A 23,132-nucleotide genomic window follows, 5' to 3' on the forward strand; every position below is an offset into this window, starting at 1 on the left:
CACATATTCAATTATATTTTTTTACTATAGCTTCAGAATCTAAGAGGATATATATGTGTAATATTGCTTGTGCATGTATAATTACATGGCCCACTTTACATGCAGGAAAGTTTCTTATACCCCTCAGCAAAACTGTCTTCAACAATTATAAATTCCAAATGCAATCCAAACTAATCTAGTTCTATCTAATTCAGATGTTGCAATGCAGACCGCAGACTTTCCTGAACTTTACTTTTCCCATCATGAAACCATAAAACAACAATAGATACAGTTATACAGGGCAGCAACACGTATGGAGCATCTGTTCACAGCTCTCCAAGGCTGACTGTTTTCACAACATCCCCCAGAATGCAGCAGGATTTTCAAACTGGACATGGTTTGGCCCACAGGAAGACTTCCACAAGCCGGCCAATCAGAACAGAAGGGAGTAGGGGGAAGGAAGTGGGACACAGGAAGTTATACAAGCCAGAAAAACTGTTGCATAAAGAAGCATTAAAACATGTATTTGCACGTTTTAACTTGACAAGAATATATCAGTGGAGCCCAAGTAAAATAGAAACCATAAATGTTTAACAAATCTACAGGGTCTATACTGTAAATCATATTAATCATTTCAAGCTGGCTCAGCTCAACCTCTTCAAGGACTGGCCAGGAGTCGGTTCTCTATTTGACATCAACAACATGCAAGGCTTTCTTTCTCAGCCCACACCCTGGTTAAGCTGTTCCAACTGAACAGAATAGTTGTCGATTTTCTTTTTTATTTATAACATAGTCTATCTCTTTATAGGCTCTACTAAACCTTACGTGCATTTCTTTATGTTCTGAAATTCCGATGCTCCCAACAGCACCTCACTTCCTGCTCGACAGCGGTTGCCGTGGCGACGCGTTGCAGTCCTAGGAATCACAGGTTGAAGTTGATGTGACAGCTTCTACTACTTCAACACTACTACAGCATTCATTAGATTAACAATAAGTAAAAATAGTTAGCAGCTTTGGGGCTTCAAGTCCGGACAAGAAGTGCAGAGGTATGTTTGTCTGACCTAGTTAATAGTTATACACAGTAGGTTAACTCCAACTGTAAGTTGAGCTAAAGGTCGTAGCGTTAGCGTAAAATCGGTATGACCAACAACAGGAGCTAAGGTGAGCACACCAGACAAAGCGAAACTTTTAGATATTACATTGTTCATGTCAATGAAAAGATATGCCGTAGTAAGGCATAATTGCACCGTTTTTTGTAATGTATTTTCCAAATGTAGCTTTTTCCCTAATGGAAGATAAGGCAGTACTAATACTGCAGTTAGCTAGTTACAGGAGCTGGAAAGGTGAAACACAAAAACTCCTGTCGACGAAAAGTCCACCAACTTATTCATTTAGTCATTTGGCAGAAGCTTTTATCCAAGACAACAATAATGTTATAAAGGATTTCAATTTTGAGGGAGGTGAAAGGCAAATAAAGTAGGCCTACATGCGTTGTAACAGATTAGTGTATATTATTAAGGGGAAGCTGTATTGTTATTTAGGACCCTTTTTACTTGTACTGTATTATCATCCATACATTTACCTGAATGTGGGGTAAATCTATTCCTATCTGAATAAGAATCATGTAAAATAAATAAATTGTAGTCAAATTATGTCTCAAATGAATGTGTAACTTAAGGAAGAGAACAGAAAATCAATGTAATATCAGAAATCAGGTTGATTTTGACTTACAAATGAATGGACCTACCTAACGCCTTGATGTAGATAAACGTGTTTGATTTGCTTTCAGAGATTAATTAAGGAGTAATTAAGTGACTATTATTGTATTATTATTATAGGTTATATTATATTATATTATATTATATTATATTATTATATTGTTTGGGAAGCTTAGAATTGTATCCTAACCAAGAGTTCTTACTGCTACAGTCTATGAAACATTAACATAAAAACTCCCCTGTCCTTTTCATTTATCTTATATTTCTTGCAGCATTTTTCATGGAAGATATTACAATGGAATGAGAGGTTCGGGCCAACATGTCAGACACAGGTCTTTATAGTTCACAGCCAGACTGTGACAATGGAGAGGTTGCAGAAAAAGAACAGGAAGATGTCCTTGTTCTTGAGACTGATTTGTCATCGGAGCAAGGTTTAGAAAATATGCTAAGTTCACGTGAGGATGTCACATCACAACCAGATGACTGCTCCCATTATGTCACATGGACAGTTTACATTGCCTTAGCTGTCCCAAGAGGTAAGCTTGTCATACAGAATGTAAACAGATTAACATTAACCCCACATGAAAATAAAAAGTAATTAAAAGATGATGAGTGTGTATGCAATTCTCAGTGTGCTGAAGTACTATAGAGTAAATCACTACTACAATACAGTAAGGGTTCTTACTATATAAGAAGAAACAGATTGCAGATTTCTTTCATCATTCACAGGATTCATAAATATTTGGTCCTTTTTAGGGGAAGAAGTTGATGTTCCCGAAGCTCCTGAAAAGGCCAAAGCGAATAAAGGCTCATCCACTGTTCTGGCAAAGGCTCACAGAGCTCAGAGCTGCTATCATATTGAATACAAGTTGCTGTCAAGTGATACAGAGCCAGTCAAGGTGGACCTAGTATTGTTTGGGCCAGTAGCAAAAATGTACAGAGAAGATGAATTCCAGGTAACCATAACCTGTAACCTAAGTGTGTGTGTGCTTGATGAACAATTCAAGAACATCCTGAGTGTCAAAAGCAACCACATCAACTAGAGCTACAGTAAATTACTTCTGATCTTGGGTGCTGACACACTTTAAAACATCCTGTGGTTGGGAAAAGTACCTCTAATGCAAAAATGAATATGTACATTTTGTAACAGATTCTGAGAACCTGGCATGAAGGAGATCAGATGTGGATTTGTTGGAGCCAGAACTTCAACATCCGTGTCACCAGAAACTTGCTGATCAGTCTACATTCTCATAAGATTAAGCTCCAGATATGGAACAGTAAGGACAAACTGTGCAGTCAGGCCCGCTATGAAAGACTCAAAGTCTTCAGAATTCCACAGGATCAGTCTGAGGATGCAACAGACATATGTGGTGAGCCTGAACTTTAACTTTGCCCAAAGTGACTCATATATTATAAATATTGTTTTTTATCGAATAATATATTTGTCATGATATTTTTATCCTAAGGTGGCATCAAGTCTATGGTAAAAAAACTCAGACGCTTATCTGAGAAGAAGTCATTCGTGTGTAAAAAGAACAAAAGTGATACTTTGTTAAAGTCCAATTCATATGTGGGCTCAGAAACAGGTATATTTATAATTTTTGCCTTTCAATCACATAACCTTGTGCTTTCACCAGACTCATGAATGTATGCATACTAGTGTGTCTGATTTAATATCTTTGCCAATTATTCTAAAATACCTCTACCAAAATTGCAATTCAAGTATTTTCAATAACCTTTTTGTAGACAAGAATTTGGATCCACAAATAAAAATGGGTTTTCAAAACCTTACAAGTGATGCTTGTGATCTTGAGGACATGAAAAAGAATGGCTCCACATCAGTGGAATTCAGTCCCATCCACTTACTGGCAGGTGAGATTCCCTTTTACTCAAGCAGTTGCATGTTTCTCCTTGCTATGGCCAGTTTAACTACAGAGTCACAGAAGAATTATATCTAGTAATTCACTAGAAAATAAGCAAAGATGGATGTCCATAGGTTGGGAACAGCGGCTTTAAACATAAACTTGCCTTTTAAGATATTACCTAAAGTATTGATCATAAACTAGGGAGGCCTATAAAAGAATTTTTAGACAGGTCTTTTTAAGTTGTTTTACAATTATGTTTGTAAGCGACATGAATTCAACTGTAAATGTGAACACTATAGATGTCCTAAAATAACATGCATGAGCAAATTGAACTGAAATGTGAGCAATGTGATTGCGAATAAAAGTAAGACATCAAAAAAATAAACAAAACAAAAAAACTGAATACAGATTTGACTGTTCTGAGAGTGGGTTGTTGGTTTGAAAAAATCTGATCTGAGTCACTTGATGGCAAAAAGATCAGATTTGAGCCACTTCAGCGTTTAATGTGAACATAGCCTTAGAGTCATGATAGAGGTCATGTGAGCCAAGTGGTGAATTGGAGCTTTGGGGTCACCAAAGCTTTACTACATCCCGTGGGAAAATAAATGTCTGTACAAAATATCCACTGTCGACATGTCACTCAAAATGAAAAAATGTCAGCTTTGTTGTGTCGTTAAACTGTACTGGTTGCCATAGCATACCACTGTTAGCAAAGCCACATTTCATGTTATTTCTGTGCATGCTAGGCGAGACCTCGGTGGCTGAGTGCTTTCCAGTTGATTCATCTGGTGTATTTGAGATTGTTTGCTACATCTCTTTGGACAGACCTCTAATGTCCGACCAACTTAAAGCTGAACTCAATCCACTGGTCATTACAGTTTTGTCAGCCACCTCAATGCCTTCATCCCCGGTCCCTTTCCACGTTCTACAGGTGTTCCATTTCATTCTATTTATTACCATTACCTTTAAAAAAAATATATACATACTCAGTGTAGACACAATTTGTTATGCAACCTTTTCACTGATCAGTTTTTCTGTTTATTCTTTTTTCCAGGAAAAATGTATGCCTGTATTTTGTCAGTACAAATTCCATAACTTGAGCACACACAGAACAGACTATCACAAGCATGCTGCCAGAATTTACTTCAGAGATGTGAACGTGATCCTGAGTGGCTTGATGAGTCCTCGAGAGCTCCAAGAGTTCCTCTCAGGTCCGCCCCTGCAGATAGAGGTTCATGATCGTGACAGAAAGGTGGAAAAAACACCAAATACTACAGTGATGTTTGACACGGAGTCAGATGAAGGCATGCATAGCAATGGAACACAAATCAGACAGGAAATTATGCCTTTTGACTATTATGGCATTGCAAGCCTGAACCTCACCGAGTTGCTACTTGGTAGGAAAAGTATGCTTGTGCACTTGCCAATCAAATGCTGTCCTCCACCTCCACTGCTGGACAGGGAGAGAAGTGCACGGAACAAAAAGATTACAGACAAAGTAACTAGTGGAGAACTCATGCCACCTGGCCATTACATTGATGCCAATTCTAAACTGAAAGTCAAAGTTGAGCTAGCTTGCCCACTCAACGTTAAGAACCACAGCTGTAAAGTGTCTTATGATGGTCCATTTGGGCGCATTATCTACCTCTTTGATTACAACAATTTCTCTGTGATGACCAAGCTGAGATCAGAGATTCTCAGAATCAACGCATCAGCTTTCCATCTGGGCTCATGCTCACTGGAAAATATAGAACAAGCCCTAGCGAATTATACAATGAATTTCAAGTGTGATGAGAGCGAGGATCTGGATTTTGTTACAGGATTCCATGTGCTAGATAAGAGGACACAAATCTTTGTTCTTGAAGGGCTGAAACAGAAAGCAGTGAGGAGACTTTGGGAGGCTGTTCCTATGAAGTAAGCCTATGAACACTATCTTGCCCTTAGAGGCTGTGTTAACAGTTTTCAGCTGTTCTGTCTCTCTGGATAGAGTGTTTAAATTCCAATGAGAACCCTGCAGTTTGTTTTGTGATGTTTTGCAGGCTAAGTGGGAGTGAGGAAGAGCAGGTGATAGTCCTCTACAATTCAAATCTGTGTTTCTTCAAGCGTATATATGATTCATTAGATGTTGACCTGAGTCCTGTTCATCTATCTGAGCCACTAGAGAACATAATGAGAGAGCCTCTGGTCTACATTAGAGGCATAGTCCCACAACCCTGCTTCCAAGCTTTATCAAGGTATCAGGGACTCATATATAGTGTTAAGAAAAAGTATATCAATCTTTTGGAATTTCCTGGTTTTCTGCATTAATTTGTCATAAAATGTGATCTGATCTTCATCTAAGTGAAGAGTATTAACAGAGATAATGTGTCTAAAGCAATAACACAAAAAGTGGTGTTTTTTATGGTTGAGAACAAACATAAAAACAGTGTGAGTGGCAAAAATATGTGGACCCTTTGAATATGACCTCAAAAAAGGTGTTAAAATGAGTAATGTAAAATTAGAAAAACACAGCTGCTTTACCTGACAAAAAACATTTAGAGTTTGCTCCGCACAAGAAGAATACGCTTATGTATGCCATGCCTTGCAAAAAGGAGTTTTCAGACAATCTATGATCAGCGATTGGTGATTTACATAAAGCTGGAGTGAATTCCTAAGTGTATCAAAAAAATCTTCAGCATGTCAGAATGTCTGTACGTCAGCTGTAACTCTGTAAATTGGCTGATGATACAGGACAATGACCCAAAACACACAACAGAATGGCTTTAAAAAAACAAAATCCAACCAGTTATTTAAATACTTTTTCCACTATCACTATGAGGATTTTATAGTTGTTCTCAATAAAGATCAGATGTTTTTGTGTTATTTTAGGCACAATATATTTTTTTATTACTTTTGACTTAGATGAAGATCAGATCACATTTTATGACAAAATTAATGCAGAAAACCGTGAAATTCCAAAACGTTCACATACTTTTTCTTGTCATTGTAGAAAATAAATGGCCTTAAAAGACTGCATGTGTGATTTTTGCATGTTGCAGATCAAAACAAATTATACTGTCGGATTAAATGCTTCGTTAATAGATTTGAATTTAGCCACTTGGTGGCAGCAGCACAGGCTTTAAAAACAACAGAGGCATATTATCAGTGAATAAAGGCAAAAGTAAAAATAAACAACAAACAAACAATTTCCTATTTGCAAATATTAATATTTGCAGACACTACATGCTGTTGCAAATAATGCAGAATCAAGTTTGACACTGTCACACGGGCTTTCTGAAATAAGCAAAGCCTTATCTACAATCATGGTAATGATCTGGTGCCAATTAACCAAATTAGTTAGACATGTTTTTTCTTAGCATTGCACAACTTTTCCAGTGTTTTGTTGCCCTTTTCCCAGCTGTTTTTCAAACGTGTTGTTGGCATCGAATTCAAAATGAGCAAATATTGGTAAAAAAAACAAAACACAGAATCTCACAAATTTCCTAGTTGTAACATTTGAAATCTTGACTTTATACTTTTATCAGTTATATTTATGTTTAAAATGATTTTCAATCCATTGCATCAGTTTTCATTTACAATTTACACAGACTAACTTCTACTTTTTTCTAGGTTAAGCCAGCTTTGTCATATAAGGCAACTCAATGAAGTGGCGCAGTACGACCTCTTCCCCTCAGCTGACATGATTCTCAGCATGAGCAAGGAATATGGCAAATGTAATGAGCAGTGGGTGCAAAAGGCTACAAAAAAGACTAAGGGGGACCTTCCCACTCTGCCTGTCCGGATGAAAAGACACGCACTGCTCGACACACATAACAGAGACATTAGCAAATGGAAACGCAACAGCCAGCAGAAGGACTTTATTCAGGTCTGTTGGCCTAAAATACTGTATTTTGAGTTTAATCTGATTCACTAACAGAGCTTTGTGCATTTTCATATATTCTAGGAAAATATTAAAAAGGTACAAGAGGAAAGTGAGAAGTTGCAGAAGTCAGAAGCTGCTGTATTGAGGATACAACAGATTGAAGGCAGACCAGCACACAACTACAGCATACAGACCTTCAACTCAAATGAACAAGCCAAGGAACTGCTTCAGAAGGAGATGGCGAAGGTTTGATGAGAGTATAACATATCAAGTACAATATTATTTTATACATTCATTGTGTTTTTAATATATTGGGGTATATTTTAGGCTTAAATGAAGCTGAAGCAATTCCAACAGACAAAACCATGCAAACTTTACATTTCTTTTTCAGACTCTTTGTCTGAACTTCAAGCTCCACTAATCTATAATTCTACATCAAAGTGGATCAAATTTCTATGTATAATTATAAAAGGAGTTCTTTACCTCTTGATTCCGCAGTTTCCTTAGCTCTGTGAAATGTTTTAGCATCTTTAGGCCATTAGTTATGATTCCAGCACACAAGCTATCGAGCTTCGCCATAATTAACATATTAGAGCAGATCCAGATATTTATCCAATGGGTTGGTCAACAGAAATATGACTCCACATGACAAGCATGTACTACTGCTTTAAACTAATGTACAAACATTTAATAAGGACTTGTTAACTGTGTTTCAAGCAAGTCTGCTAACATAGTAGGTGTTTACACCTAGACAAACACATCACCTGTCCAGCAAAGAACTGTATGTGCTGTGTTTTAGGTGCCTGGGCAGAGGTTCACCTATAGTCAGCAGTACCACAGTGCTACAGTGGAACCTGGAGGTGTGACATCCAAAAATGAATCCAGCTCCGCTACTACCTCTACAGTTTGGATCACAAGCATGAGTAGTGACAAGTCTCACCCTGGACTACCAGATGAGGCTCGTGTGGAAGAGCTGAGAAAGGTGGTATCACTCTTAATTTTTCAGCAGTGTGGGGTTTTACAGGACTGAGTGTTTACTCTACTGGCATACCTATGAACCTCAGCACAGGGACATTTTAGGACTTATTCTGTCTCTATGAGCCAATATGTTCGCCATCTATAGGTTCACTACAGAAAAGCATGTAGGATGACATGACTAATGTTAGTCTTGCAGCTGCTTCATCTGTCCTGAAGACACGATAATTTACTGTCCCAGTTGAAGGTGGAATAACTTTTTTAAGCAACTTGTAGAATCTGGTTATTCTGTCAGTCATAGCGTGTGTTCATAGTAAAGGGTTAATGTGATAATGATACTGTTCACTGTGCTTCCAGCCATGGAGAGAGAACATCCTACATGCCAACACATTGAAGCCGGTTCTTTCTCGGGACAGATGGGCCTGGAGCCAGCGCTATGAGGACTTTCAGCTCTACAGTAAACCCCTCCCATTCTTCAGCACACCTTCTGTGACCATTCACCTTGCTGGTAGGCATTTTATTAGGCCGTGCTGCTTCAATCTACCATAAAACACTTAACTGCTAGAGGTGTTACACATTTCATGTACACGTGTAGCTCCACTTTGTTGCATGACAATGAACTTTTGTTTTCCTTAGATGTAAGTAACTGGCCAAGTTTTAACAACCATATGTCACACATTAAGATAGTTTGATAGATTTATATCAGGTTATATGAAACATAAGACATAATGTCTCTGAGAATCATACAGTGCAAGCTTCTTCATACAATGATCATTTTATATTAGAGCTTCAGCTTCCTAGATATATACCAGTTACTGCTGGCCTCATGACAGGCTCACAGCATGGCTGCTGTATGTTTTATCCATATATTATATTGTACAGTGCTGAAAAAGCAAAATAAAAAGTCAATGAATTACATGTAAATTGAGGTATTACATTAAAAACAAATCCTTAAAGACATATGTGACCTATTTAAGTCTTATAGGTGATTTAAAAAAAAAAAAAAAGTTGTATGTAGAACCCACCAAGTTAACAGGTCGTTAAACAGCATCAAATTGAGCCAGTTCACAAAAACTTTTGACATTCACAACAGAGCACAACATATTAATCAAACTTTGATACTTTAATTGCTTAACATGTCATAGAACTGTCTGTGTTTGTTGAGTGTGTCCTCTTCAAGTAACAAAGTCAAATCCAGCACATTTGTTTACGTACTGTGATGAAAAGCATTGTTTAATATGGTAAACAAAAAGTTAATTTTTTGTAGGTGGTAGAGTTGACGGTGACTTTGACTACTGTACGGCATTACATTTGTATCTAGAAGCATTAACAAATAAATGCTGTTATTTTGTTTAATAGCTTAAATGCATCCTTATTTATAACAGCTTTGTGATGGGGGATTTTATAGGACAAGTTAAAACTTACAGTTAATGTAGTCATACCCCAGACAGAGCTTGGTGCAAAGCTCGGTGTTTCCATCTGGGCCATGACTGTACCATGTCAACTCTTTATTCGTGAAGCATTCATATATTGATCCTTTCCAAATGAGTTGACTGATTTAAGGTGTGCAATAAAGTTATTTATTTTTCTATTAGGGAAAGAACCTCTAAGGCTATTTTAGGGCATTTTAGTGTAAAAATGGTGCAATAAGTAATAAGTCCACCTGACTATTGTGGTTCCTGATGGTTGGGTTCCAAAGCAACTCGTAACAACTCTGCTTTGACACGATGTGTGATGGCTAGGCTTTGACTAGCATGACTGCACTGAATTTATCAATCTAACAGTATCCATGAATTTTTTTCTATAGCAGTCTGGGCTGTGAGGTTTTTCTCAGTATTGAAGGCCAATATTGATATGTTTTGATTGAAGCTCCAGATGGTGGATATTTGAGCCAGTATCAGTCTTTGCTGTTGAGTAAACACACTCCCACACAACACTGGAGAATAAATTTGGACAGAGAGGAACTTGAGTGATATCAGCAGTGAGCAGAAAGTTCCAGTTGTGCTTATTTAACCACCCAGTGCATTATCATATTCTCACCTGGTAAATGTATCACTTATACAAACAGTAAAAACATAAAATCTGTTATTGTGCTGTTGATCCACAGGAGCCTTGCTGCAGCAGGAACAGCTCGAAGCATCCAGAGCTCAGTACAGTCGGTGGCTGAAGAAGCTGCTTCCTGGCGGGAGCACTAACCCACCAAACCGTCCCAACTTAGAATTTAAGTGTCACATGGGAGGAAAGTCTGATACAATTCAGGATATACTGAAAGATGAGCCTAAGAAATATTCACTGAGGAAACCAGGCCTGATGCTGAAGGTACACTATCCTCAGTTACTGGGAGCATATGACATAATATGTCCCAGGAATGTCTGTGCATTTTGGGTTTGGGTTTAACTGGGTCCCCGAGCAGCCAAGGTTAATCAGTCTATGAAAATAGTTTTCTGTTAATCAACGTTTTAAAGATTTTCAAAATCTGAAATTATTTTTTTTTATGTGGTCACAATACATACTGTACCAAGGACACACAATGAAAAGTTTAACTAAACACTATAAAGGTCTATGACGCTCATAACAGTTGCAGATACTTGCTTTGAGAGCTTTTTCTGTTTTTCTCTGGTCACAGTTGACAGTAATAGCCTTTAGCTGGTGAGCCAACAACTGTGTTTTTTGTTGCAGCCTATACCTCAACTGTCTGTGATGAACCTGGGATATGACAAAGCACAGGAAAAGTGTGTGGCCTTGGCTCCAGGTTCCTGTATGGACTGCAGCCTCAGCAGCAAAAATGCCATCCCCAGACACACCTCTCTGTACAAAAAATATCACTACAGGTCAGTTCAAGTTATAAGTTTTACTGCCAAAAAAAAATTAACTGGACAGATACTAGAGAAAATGTTAGCATATACAGTATATTACATTATTACTGTGGTATATTTGTTTTGCTTGCAGTGGGTTCAGTAAGCAACATTCCTTCCTGTACAAGCGGACTGCCCTGCCTCTGACAGACCAGGAGAAAAGTATCTACACTTTTCAAAAGTAGACGTGTAAAATGAAGACACACGTCAGCTGTCCACCTTGACAGGAACACTGCAGAAGGTAGAACCCATGAGAACTGTACCCTGTATACTAACTGTAGAGATTAAAAATTGTGCAATAATTCATTATAGCACTAAAGTTAAAGAGCACTTCAAATAGAAACCTTAGAACATAATGCCAATTATCTAAAAAATCACAGCTTTTCTATTTGAAGCCATGGTCTTAATTTATTAATTTCAAGTTGAATTAATGTCAAACAACAACTCCTGACCAAGTGACTGACCAGCCAGAACCGATCAGACAGAGATCATCATCACAGTATTGTTCATCTCAGTATGTTCTTTCAAGAGGGTGAGAGCAGATGTAGGCTCTGTTCTCCAGGACCTCCTTGGCGATCTTCTTGATGTTGGCATCATTGTTCTCAGGAGAGTCTGGAATGGATTGAGACGGGAATTTGCAAAACAAGCCGCTTTTCATTTGTTACATATAAATCACAACATTTTCATCTGTCTGGACCAGCTCATTGGATACCTCCAGATTACATATAGGTTTATTTATATATTTTTTAAAAAGTGTACAGTGGGAAAATGAGAAGCAGTGGGGCGTTGAGTGTTGGTATGTGAGGTTTGATGGGAGAAAATTCTGCAACACATGCAAGTCTTTTGTACTATGCTGTAAAAAAAGAACAAGGCTGTTCTCAATTACCGTTTTGTGTTGTACTTACGTTTTTGCAACTGAGTCATCATGTAATTGTTCTTGAAGAAGGCGTCGGAGCAGAATGTGTTTGCGAGCAGCACCTACAAAAATTAACACAGGCATTCATTAAAACCTGCACATATAAACACAACTAAAAAAAAAAAGAACTGTCAGTTCTGTTTTCATCTGCACAAACATCAAACATTAATTGGAAACACCATTTAATCTATTTAGACAGTGGAATTAATCTGGATGAAAGCTCAGAGATTGAAGCCATATTTGCTTTCTTAAAAAAATAATTCAGAACTTTCTTTGGATCTCATGTTACTCTGTGATCTGCAGGCAAAACATTTTAGTTAAATGCAACAACTTTCTTTGGCAAGAAATCCAGCTGGATAAGATCTCAGCAGTCTGTGCCTCTTGACATCTGTAGCCGTAGCTGTAGTGGAGACGAGCACTGTAGGAGGAGGTGCACATGTGAAAGGCAGACGAGTGCTACAAAAGTGGATAATGCAAAGCATCCCGTGTCTTCTTTAATGTCTCTCTGTTCAGGGTTTGTTTTGCTCTGCTTTGCTCCACAGCTCTGTTTCTGATTTTACACAGGACTGTCCAACAGTTAGTGTTTACTCTCTCCTCCTGGTTTCTCCTAAGCCTAAATCTAAATGTGCTCTGATAAAAACTTAGGCTACACATTTGTGTACGCTATGTTTTTAAATAGTGAAAATTGTAATTATACCAAAATCTAGCAATTAATTTACAAATAAATTAAAAGAAGTGCACATAACAGGCCCAATTAAGCATAATCTGCAACAAAAGCAAAAGAAGAAAAAAGAATGTAGTGGCTGTGAGCATACTAAAGCCTCTAACACGATGAAAACAGACTTATCTAATTAGATCACATTGTGTGCTTTATGAAGTCTGTGATAAATATACTGATTTTAATTAAGATATGACCTGCTTTCCACATATTTCTACTGTAATCAAATCCAGTACATTAGCAACTGTGAGAGCAGTGCAGCTTGAGCATTACTTTAAATACATTATAATAAATTAACATACTTTGCTACTACGGGGTTTCAAGGATGCCTTAACCAGTAGCCAGGAGGAATTAGAAATCGAACCACTAACCCTGGGGTTTGTAAATGACTGCTCTACGAATTGAGCTAGTAAAATCTGCACAGTACCACCACATTATAAACCATAAATAAATGTGTCATAAAACACTATTTTGAAGTGTTTCTTAGTGTATTCATTAACAACTATAGGTAATACAATGGACACCTATAAATGGGGGCCAACTTGCTGAATGACAACGTAGTAAAATACTTTGCAGTTATTAACAGAAATATTTGGAAATAACTGAGGGGTGTAACAGCCTGAGACATCCTTCTGTTGTGGTTGGGTTAGATGGAATCTAGATCTTGTAGGGTAAATGAATCATAATGAATGTTTAAAGGATTGAATCTCCATTATTGTGGTTCAGGTTATTTACTAGGACTTAATTAAAACTGTGGCTTGTGTGTTTGCATGTGTGCATACACACCTCATGGTCATGATTCCTGAGGCCAATGCTGATGGAGCGGCTGGCTCTGGACAGGACAGCTGTCATAGCGTAGAGGTTGATCAGCACATCTGCTACTCTCTTCAGAATGAGCTGCTCGTCCACAATGGTCTAACAACATCAGGGAATAAAAACAAGGACACTTCAGTCATCCATCATTTCTTCAACAGCATTTCATCTTTATCTGGCATTTTAATAAATTCCCTGTTAAACTCATTTTAGCTGCTCTGCATGTGCTGCATTTTGGTGATTGCCACCAAGACAGCAGCAGGACTCACTCTAAGGTGCTGAGACGACTGTTTAAATTTTGCTCTTAGGAATGCATTGCTTCTTGTGTTTCTCCACCTGTACACATTAGCAGCAGCAGCAGCAGTTTACTTTTCAAGAACACTTGAGGTGGCAACCACATAATTATTTACTAACCTACTGGAGGCACTGCTAACTCATGGTCCATCTCTCACTACAATCTTGTCTCAGTTTCCCCCAAATATATTAGTGTTATTTACTATGATTCCATTGTTTAAAGCTAAATTTTCAAACTCCAGTTCTTTTGCTCATGAAGACTGCAGTGTGATGAAAGCCCTCTCAGGACACGCTCACGTATTGGCTCAAAATGGATTCAAATGATACAGGAAGTACACTTGGAAAGCTGATATGTTTCCAAGAGCTTTATAGCTTCTTTGGGAAAGGCGTGATTACAAAAGCACAGTCGCACAGAATCTCAGATTTTGGGAGCAGCTGTTTAACAGAAGAATACAACCTCACAAACTCTGTCAGGAAGATATACTGTTAATAAGAAGTGATGTGTACATTCAGCCGTTTGAGATAAATGAGAATTCTGGAAACTTTTAAGCAGAAAAATTGCAGTTGTTTTTTTTATTTCCAGAATGTAAAATCAATCAAATGTTACCTTTCCATATCTGTACAGCAGGCTTTCCACAGTTGATCCAAAAAGGTTGACATTCTGCTCCAACTTTTTTGCACTTTCCTGTAAATACAAAACTGCTGAGCTGCTGGAAAAACAGCTAATACGTTTAAGACAGTTGAAGACAGAACTTCTTAACTTTCTCCCGTGTCTAGCTTTAATATCTCAAGGAACAAACTTTTCTTCTTAAGGCAGTTTGATTCAGCGTTAGTCACTACATGTAAATGTATCTTTTAAGAGTTCAGATGAAGTTTTTACCACCAAGCTGGGATGCACCACTCCGTCCTTTCCTGTCAGGCCAAGGTCAACTGAAGCTCCGAATGAGCTCCTCAGTTTCTTGCTGACCATGCCCAAGGCAAGACCTACATTTCCTTTCTTCATCTCCCTGCAGACAGAGCAGAGATGAGACTGAAGGACTGAAAACTGAAAAAAAAAATTACACAACCAGTAATGGAAAAGACATAGATGGCAGATCAATCTTAACTGTAAAACTACCTTAATACCAGAGAAACAGAATTTAAAGCTGCACTGAAGAAATTATTAATCAACTCTACAGTTCATCTCAGTGTTTTAGTGCCTTTCAGCTTGTTTTGGTTTTCGGACCAGCAATTGTAATTTTTAGATTAAATTAGCCACCAGATTAGAAACCAGCATCGTGTCCAGTTGGGTTTTTTTTTAATCAAGAAAAAAAAATCTGATAAAACTAACAGTACACACAATTTGTAGATTTCATACACTCCCCCAAGCACCTTAAACGACTGACAAAGCAGACTGAAGAGAATTGACAAAGTGTAGGCACACAAAACATTCATAATTTTCCCCATTTACAGTACTTTGTATGAATGTTAATGAGGGGGGTGGCTGTGGCTTAAGGATGGAGCAGTTATAGGAGCGGTGGTGTCCTTGGGCAAGATATTGAACCCCAAGTTGCCCCAAGTTGCCCCCAGTTAGTCAGATCAGCTGCATAGCAGCTCTGCCATCGGTGTGTGAGTGTGTGTGTGAAGGGGTGAATGCCATGCAGTGTAAAAGCGCTTTTAGTACCAGTTAGGTAGAAAAGCGCTATATAAGGTTGCTTTCACACCTTAATTCGTTTGCTTCAAATCAGTTGATGAGTTTGTAAACTTGGAGCAGTTTCTCTTTGGTTCGGTTTCGTTTCACACACAGAAAAATCCAAGCGAACCGAAACACTTCACTTCAAACTATGCGAGAACGTCCTCTCTGCTTATTGGTCTGATGTGTCTGCCACGGGGAAAGGATTAATCAGACAGCATGTTTTTGGTGGAAAATCTATACACAAAGTCCTCAAATCATGCGATTCATAGCGTTTGGTCCCGTTTTGGTTCAGTTTGCCGTCTAAGCACCAAGGTTCGCCAAGTGATTCGGATCGAGACCACCTCAGTTTGGGGGTATCGGTACGGTTGTTTTCGTGCGCACTCGAGTGCGATTGCTGTGTTCACACCAGACAAAACGAACCGCACCAAGAGGGAAAACGAAGTTGAATCTGATTTAATCAAACTAAATCCTGTCGGTGTGAAAGCACCCGAAGTGCAGAACATTTACCATTTAATGATAAAAATGAACTATTCTTGACTTTCTACTTAAATGCATCACTGCTTTACTACTTGTGACCTAAGGCTTTGGATAGTACTACCACAATGCAAGTACTATATGAATATTGTTTAAATACCCAATGTTATACTTACTAGCCTTCACATTCTTACTTTATTTTCCCTGTGAGAACTTTGCCGGCATACTGCATTCCAGTGAGTGCAATGTACATCCTCAGGATTTCATTTGTCCCCTGAAAACAGACAGACAACAGAGTCACTATCAATTTTACCTTTGTATCAATAAACCTTTAAAGGCGTTTAAGATGCTGTCAAAAGATGGGACAATTACAGCCTCAAATAATCTAATTCAAATTCTATTCCTGTTGTGACACACAGAACTAATAGTAAGAGATGTGCCATCTGGTGGCCACTTATATACTGCTCATCTGAACAGTATATTAGGATGGATCAATTTTAGACATATTGGAGTTCAAATTCGCAGCCACCAAACGTTTGTACAGTACCAACCAGACATTTCTGTCAGTACCAACAGTACCAACCAGACATTAATGTCATAATTTATTTAGTTAACTGCTGTAAACAAGTATAAAACTTCAAATCTTGATATCTCAAATGATGGTCTAAAGTTGTAAGTTTTTCTAAGTTTTCTTTTTGCCTCATTTTCATTATGAAAAGTCCAGCATGTAAAACAACCATTATCAAAGAATATGGTGTCCCCAGTGCCAACTACAGTACAACCCTGATGATTATCAGACTACCTCAAAGATAGGTAGGATGCGACAGTCCCTGACGTAGCGCTCATAGGGGTAATTCTTTGTATAACCCAGACCTCCGAGGACCTGAAGAGCTTCACTGACACAGATCCAGGCTCCCTCTGAGCTGAACACCTGAACAGAAGATGGAGAATACCCTTAATAAAACATTTTATTTTATATTGGTTTTACATGAACTAAGTTTATTGATGAAGCTATCTAACCTTGACCATGGCAGCCTCTACAGAGCAGTCTGGAATCCCAGGCCTGTCCATCATCCCTGCTGTAAGGTACGCCATGCTCTCCATCACAAAGGCATTAAGGGCCATCACTGCAAATTTCTCCTACCACAAAAGGGCAAACACACGTTATTGATTTCAGACCAGACTCACAGGTGAACATTGTTCACTCAATTCTAGTGAGGGTAAAGCCGACTGTACCTGAATCATACCAAATTCACTGAGGCTTTTGTTAAACTGTTTCCTCGTTGCAGCATACTCAGAGGTCAGTTCTACATAGAGTCAAAGAGATGTGATGTCAAAGTTATCATTTTTATAAAAGCCGTGCTCTAAATCTCAGCTGCTGTGCAGAGCATTTACCAATCAGCTTTTTTATCATTCCAGCTGAAGAACTGCCCATACTGAACCTCCCTGAGTTCAGGATGTTCATGGCAATCTGTCCAACAGAAAGAGATGTTATTTGTACATACTGTATAACTTTGCTTTTTCTTTGCACTTTGTAAACAGCCATTTGTAATAATCTATATTAAGAACTATATAGATTACCTTGAATCCACCGCCTATTTCTCCTATTACATTCTCCAGCGGCACTGGGACGTTGTCAAAGGACAATTCACAAGCTGAAAAAGTCAGGAAGTTTTATTACATGTGACACCTCTACCAGGACCATTTCCAATGTTCATTTTATCTAAACTCAAAGCAGACTTACTGTTAGAACCCCTGATGCCCAGTTTGTCCTCGGGCTTTCCGCTGGTGACACCACCAAAAGCTCTCTCCACGATAAATGCTGAAATCTTGTCTTTCTTCACACCATCAACGGTCACTTCTGTCCTTGCAAAAACTGTCATAATATCTGCAATCCCTCCATTTGAAATCCAAATCTGATAACATAAATTCAAAAGCAATCTTTTCAGATTAAGGGTAAATTTATAATGTGGAAGGACTTTACAGATCAAACTTTAGGAAGGTTGCTTCCTCTTACCTTGGAGCCATTGATGAGGTAATGTTTCCCATCTTCTGACAAGGTTGCACGGGTCTGAATGGAGGCTGCATCACTTCCACTGAAATGATCAAAATGAGTCCAAGTAAAATGAATGAAGATTCATGATGAAACAATGCCACAGTACAGAGGTGATAATTCAATGTTTCTGATGTTTCCCATCAAAAGCAGATTGCTGAATCTTCAGTGAGGTAAAAAAAAAAAAAAAAGACCCAGAGTAACAGTAAAGCCTTAATGATTCCTTACAGATGGTCAGGAAGCTATTGCTCAAAAAAACAATAGCACAACTTCAATTTGCCAAAGACCATCTTGACTTTCCACAAGACTACTAAGAAATAGTTCAGGAACAACATGCAGCACTACGTATACTGTAAAAAGAATCCAAAGTACTGTGGAAGTAGCATCATACTTTGCTGTCTGGGGGTCTGGACGTCAAGAGAACCATTGACACTAGTCAATATGTCTGAGCTGAAGCAGCTCTGTGAGAAACAGAGGTCTAAGGTCACAGCTACAGAAAGCGTTTGCTTGAGATCACTATAAGTCAAAAATGGTTGAACCAGTTTCAAGACTGTTTCACTTACTCTTTCTAGATTATGATTGTTGGTATTTGATCAACTTAGAAATGTGTTTGTTGAGATTTGTGACACCAACATCAAATTTTAAGAACAATTTATGCAGAAAACCAGGAAAACATTTAGTTTATTCATTAGTGCCTGTTGACTAACAACTGCCACTAATAAGGAAGCTAAATGTTTTTCTTATATAAAGCAGATTAAGCCAGTTTTTCAAACCCATTATTAACAATAATTAACACAGAAATTACGGTCTTCATTTATTGTACTAGTATAGATGTCCATGTCCATCCCTCAAGCAAACAGATTTGCCTCTACATTAGAACAATCAGGCCTTACTCTACTGAATATGGTATTACGCATTCAATCTGACAATTCATGACATTAAAATGTCAGAACGATAAAACATGAGAACATCGAAATCTTTAATAGTCAGTGCCCTGTATGCTAGGTTGCAGCCCAGGGGTGGTGACATGGAAAATATACCACACGACCGTCCAACGTATTCATGTCTAACACAACTGCAGCTCCAGAGGGACGCTGTCGACAAGCTGTAAATGAGCTTTCAGTGTCTTTACCTTCCAGGCTCTGTCAGACAGAAAGCTGCAATGTGTTCTCCTGAGGCCAGTGTGGGCAGATACTTCTGCTTCTGGGCTTCGTTCCCTGCAATCAGAATCCCCTGAAAGCCCAAACAGCTGTTAGCAAATCACACAGGAGGAACACCTCGAGAACCTCATCTCATTCAGCGCTACGACTGGGATTTAATCAGCGACTAAAGCTTAATCAGGCGGTGACATTTCCCTTCTGTCTAAATAACACACGTCAGATAATGAAGCTTCATGAACAGCTCTACAGCTATAGTTTATTTTTACCTTCAGTCCAATGGCTTGATGTGCAGCCAGTGTTACAGCGATAGAACCATCTAAGGAGGTGATCTCTGCCAGTCGTGCATACATGGTGTTGGACAATCCGAGCCCCCCTGGGATGAAAACAAGTCACAGCAGTACCGTGACGTTCCTCGTGTTTTAGTGGTAAATCCACATTTAGTGTTTAGTATTTATCGAGTGGTCAGAAAGAACTCTACACAAATGTAATTTACAAAAGGCTGGTGCAGCCTCAACCACATCCACATCTCACCATACTCCTCAGGAATCATTATTCCAAACAGCCCCAGCTGCTTCAACCCGCTCAAAGTCTCTGGAGGGATTGTAGCTTCGTGGTCAATCTTTGCCGAGTCAACTGAAATCACATACAATCATTTCCAATTGAACAAGAAAACCTCAAAGGCAACACGCGGCAGGATGAGAACTACATAATGATGTAAGCTGCAGGTTTTCTAAAAGCACTTGCAGCATTGTTTGAACTCTTGCATTCACCAGATCTCCTCTCACCTTCCTCACTGAAGAATTTCTCCACTGGTGCAACGAGCTGTTTGAGCTCCTCCAGTTCTTCATTTCCGATTTCTGGATAAGGGAACACTTCAGCCTGGAGAACATTTACAGTAGTTTAAAAGTAATCTACCAGCTGCAGCCATAGTTTCAGTGTGACACATGTGGCCGTACCGGGAGTTAAACAGTATTAAAGATAAAGATAAAATCACTTTCTCAGTTTACTTTCTTCTCCATATGTGCGTTCTTGTGGACTTAATCCTAATCCAGTTCACTAATCCAGTACAGATCAGCCCACTAGTGTTCTTAATGAGCCCATTTCACTGAGGATGCTGTGGAGGAAGTGTCCCACAGTGAATCTGACACAACCTGAGGAAACTTCTCGGTGTCAGCAGCTGGTTCTACTGTGTATGACGCTAAATCTCCAGTTATACTTTAAATGAGCTGTGATATCGAGCATGTAGATTCATGTGAAGTGTACTAGTGCATTAATGTTACTTCTAGGCCAATTCTTCATCATTAAATATGACATGTACATAAAAACCTGTTTGCTCTTCTGCAAACTCACATTTAGCAACACAGAGTTGTAGATGTAGGTCCGGCTGCAGAGTGGGATACTGACATTATGAAGATGATCATAAATCCAGGATCATTTCAAGCTGCCTCACCTTGTTCACCTGACCGAGGAACAAATCTTTGGCATACGCGAAGTTCCTCGAGTGGCTTTTAAACCATCTCCGATGCTGAAGACGCAGCACTTGTTTCTCCGCGCTCCTGATGTTACAGACGAGCGGCCGCTGTCCGACGTGAACACACTTAGACCGGAGGAGGAACCTGAGTCCACTCATCATGCCTCTGCTGCACCGGTCCACGGGAGTCGGAGCTGTCGAGAAACACCTTTCACCTATTTTGTCGCACGCTGATGACGACATGCGACGACACGTTGGTCAGTAACACATTCAGGAGCCCTCGTAAACACTATATAAAAATACAAATCAGCTAACATAAATCACGTGTAGTACAATGTATAATAATACATTGGTAGGTTTTCGAGCAGTTCTTTGTATCTACAGTAAATCATTAAAGTGTGTCATTATTATTATTAAGCCAAAGATTTAATGGGTTTGCTGCTGAAATATCTCCGACAGCACCTGAACATCGCATAACACCACAAATAATGCTGCGAGAAAACCACTGGGTGGCGCTATAGCTTCATAAAGTGTGAAGTTGGTGCAAAGTGCAAATGCTGGTAAACAGTGCAGAAATAAATAAAACAACAAATAAGTAACAGAATGAATAAACAGAAAGTGAAGAACGATGAGTAGGTTATTTCAGTCATGTAAAAGGCTGTCTGCAAACAAAAAGAACAATGAATCAATAAACAACTGTTGTGTGTAGGCCAGCGATGAAACAACAGCTAGACTGCAAACACAGTTCTATATTGCAAACTATTCTTTCTGGCAGAGGAAACGAAGCCCTGTGTAGGTCCCAGCCCCTCCCAGCCGCATGATGACGTAGTCCTGCTGACACTGAGGATGTGGCCCTCAAAGCCGGGATCTATTTTTAGTTCCATCCTCAAGGGCCGGACAGACAAACAGGGCAAATTGCCAGACCACCTGCCACATGCCGGCAGACAGCCAGGCTGTTTTAGAGAGAGTAATTAGTGCACTGCTGTTGTGACCTTCATCAGTAGTGACAACTTATGATGGATACCTCACTGTTATATATATATATATATATAGAGATTTAGTCAGGTCTTAAACCTTAAACACTGTAAAGTGCCATCTGTGGGATTTGGTGCTATACAAATACAATTGAATTGAATTGAACTGTGCCTCAGTATTTTACTGGACAGATATGGGAGGGGAAAAACCCACTGTCTGTGTCACTTTAGGGCTGGACCATAAACTGATGGAGATATTACAGAGGGTGTTGATGTCCCATCCTCAGTATTGTTGCTGGGAGTGAGGGGGTGTTGCACACACTAGCCCAGCTACTCCTTAAGGGGAGTACTACTCTCTGAATAGTTTACACAGAGGGTGTGGAGTTTCAATGTGTGTAAATATTCCAAGCAAGACAAAGACAAGATCTAACAAATAATGTTGCTGATGGAATGAAAGGCTGGTTTTCAGCAGTATCCCTTTGATTATGGGAGATGCCCAGAGCTCCTGTTGTACAATTATACACATTCACAGGTCAGACCTACTCCCTCCTAGCAGTAGTTCTTGTTCTATGCTGACAGGCTGTGGCTCAGGAGGGAGTTGTTGAGTAATCACAGGGCTGGTGGTTTGACACCTGACTCATCCTGTCCTTGAGAAAGACATTCAACTGCCGATTGCAAGCGGTGGCCAGGCAAGCCATCGAGTCCAGTCCTCAAAAGACTATTAAAATGTGCCCTGTGGGACTGTAGAGACACTTGTAAGATAGAGAAGCTTTAAACAGGTATTTCTAGGACTCTGGTGACCACTTTAAGAAGAAAAGCTTAGTGTGGTCCGAAGTCTCTACAAGAACTTCTCAGTAGAAAAGCCTCTATACAGTGTCTCACCTTCAGTTCTGTATTAAAGTCTACTGAACTGGGCCCTTAGAGTTCTACAAAGGGGTGACTCTTGGACTGTGGAGCCACTTTCAGTCAGGGAACCCTATATAAAGACTTTCCTAGGACCACTTTCAGGATCACACTTGGTGGAAAAGAGCATATAAGTGACGTCCTGATTCTAGAGCCACATATCTCCAGTGAGTAGAAAAGCTTATTGAAATGTGGTCCTTGGACTACAAAGGTTAGTGGCATGCTACGTTTGGGATTCCAGGATCAGTTTTAGGTAACAAAGCCTGTATAAGTGGGGCCCAATATCCTAAGATACGAGGACCACCAGTTAGAAAAAACATATTTCTGATTATCCAATCATTCAGCTGCAGTGTTTGACAAAACAGGAGGCGCTCAGCTTTTAAAGTATATCATTTTATTTTGCGTTGTCAACATTGTCACAGTAATA

The 23,132-nt window shown here is 39.1% G+C and overlaps 2 protein-coding genes across 4 annotated transcripts; one reads left to right on the forward strand and one right to left on the reverse strand.

The window, feature by feature from the left end:
- The first annotated feature begins 894 nt into the window (after window positions 1–894).
- Window positions 895–11,485, forward strand: cfap92 (cilia and flagella associated protein 92 (putative)). 3 transcript variants are annotated; one of them, XM_026344599.1, is made up of 17 exons: window positions 895–1,025; window positions 1,970–2,233; window positions 2,454–2,653; window positions 2,848–3,067; window positions 3,164–3,283; window positions 3,444–3,569; window positions 4,309–4,493; window positions 4,617–4,773; window positions 5,383–5,476; window positions 5,602–5,796; window positions 7,172–7,427; window positions 7,506–7,670; window positions 8,224–8,406; window positions 8,757–8,907; window positions 10,507–10,718; window positions 11,079–11,230; window positions 11,349–11,485. In XM_026344599.1, the coding sequence occupies exons 2-17, from the start codon at window positions 2,017–2,019 to the stop codon at window positions 11,437–11,439; spliced, it is 2,724 nt and encodes a 907-aa protein (XP_026200384.1). In that variant the 5' UTR covers window positions 895–1,025; window positions 1,970–2,016; the 3' UTR covers window positions 11,440–11,485. The 3 variants fall into 3 exon arrangements, with proteins under 3 accessions (XP_026200384.1, XP_026200382.1, XP_026200383.1); XM_026344597.1 differs by having other exon boundaries at window positions 4,617–5,476; XM_026344598.1 differs by having other exon boundaries at window positions 4,441–4,493; window positions 4,617–5,476.
- Window positions 11,232–21,086, reverse strand: acad9 (acyl-CoA dehydrogenase family, member 9). The gene is made up of 18 exons (XM_026344600.1): window positions 20,808–21,086; window positions 20,143–20,236; window positions 19,889–19,990; window positions 19,624–19,730; window positions 19,330–19,430; window positions 18,162–18,240; window positions 17,889–18,060; window positions 17,726–17,799; window positions 17,540–17,615; window positions 17,381–17,451; window positions 17,165–17,284; window positions 16,947–17,075; window positions 16,339–16,418; window positions 14,876–15,002; window positions 14,603–14,680; window positions 13,675–13,803; window positions 12,160–12,232; window positions 11,232–11,866 (listed from the first exon to the last, which is right to left on the reverse strand). The coding sequence occupies exons 1-18, from the start codon at window positions 21,069–21,071 to the stop codon at window positions 11,766–11,768; spliced, it is 1,977 nt and encodes a 658-aa protein (XP_026200385.1). The 5' UTR covers window positions 21,072–21,086; the 3' UTR covers window positions 11,232–11,765.
- Between the last annotated feature and the right edge of the window lie 2,046 nt (window positions 21,087–23,132).

Source organism: Anabas testudineus, chromosome 5 (assembly GCF_900324465.2).
Source record: "Anabas testudineus chromosome 5, fAnaTes1.2, whole genome shotgun sequence".
NCBI classification, from domain to species: Eukaryota; Metazoa; Chordata; class Actinopteri; order Anabantiformes; family Anabantidae; genus Anabas; species Anabas testudineus.

Bases quoted from the DNA above. Each gene is read 5' to 3' on its own strand.
- cfap92 (XM_026344597.1), top strand. From the start codon at position 2,017: ATGTCAGACACAGGTCTTTATAGTTCACAGCCAGACTGTGACAATGGA. The intron at 5,477-5,601 runs GTAAGCCTATGA...GATGTTTTGCAG, and splicing joins TGGGAGGCTGTTCCTATGAA to GCTAAGTGGGAGTGAGGAAG. The intron at 11,231-11,348 runs GTCAGTTCAAGT...TTTTGCTTGCAG, and splicing joins TACAAAAAATATCACTACAG to TGGGTTCAGTAAGCAACATT.
- acad9 (XM_026344600.1), bottom strand. From the start codon at position 21,071: ATGTCGTCATCAGCGTGCGACAAAATAGGTGAAAGGTGTTTCTCGACA. The intron at 18,241-19,329 runs GTAAAGACACTG...TGATCATTTCAG, and splicing joins TGTCTGACAGAGCCTGGAAG to TGGAAGTGATGCAGCCTCCA. The intron at 13,804-14,602 runs GTAACATTTGAT...TGATGTTGTTAG, and splicing joins TGCTGTACAGATATGGAAAG to ACCATTGTGGACGAGCAGCT.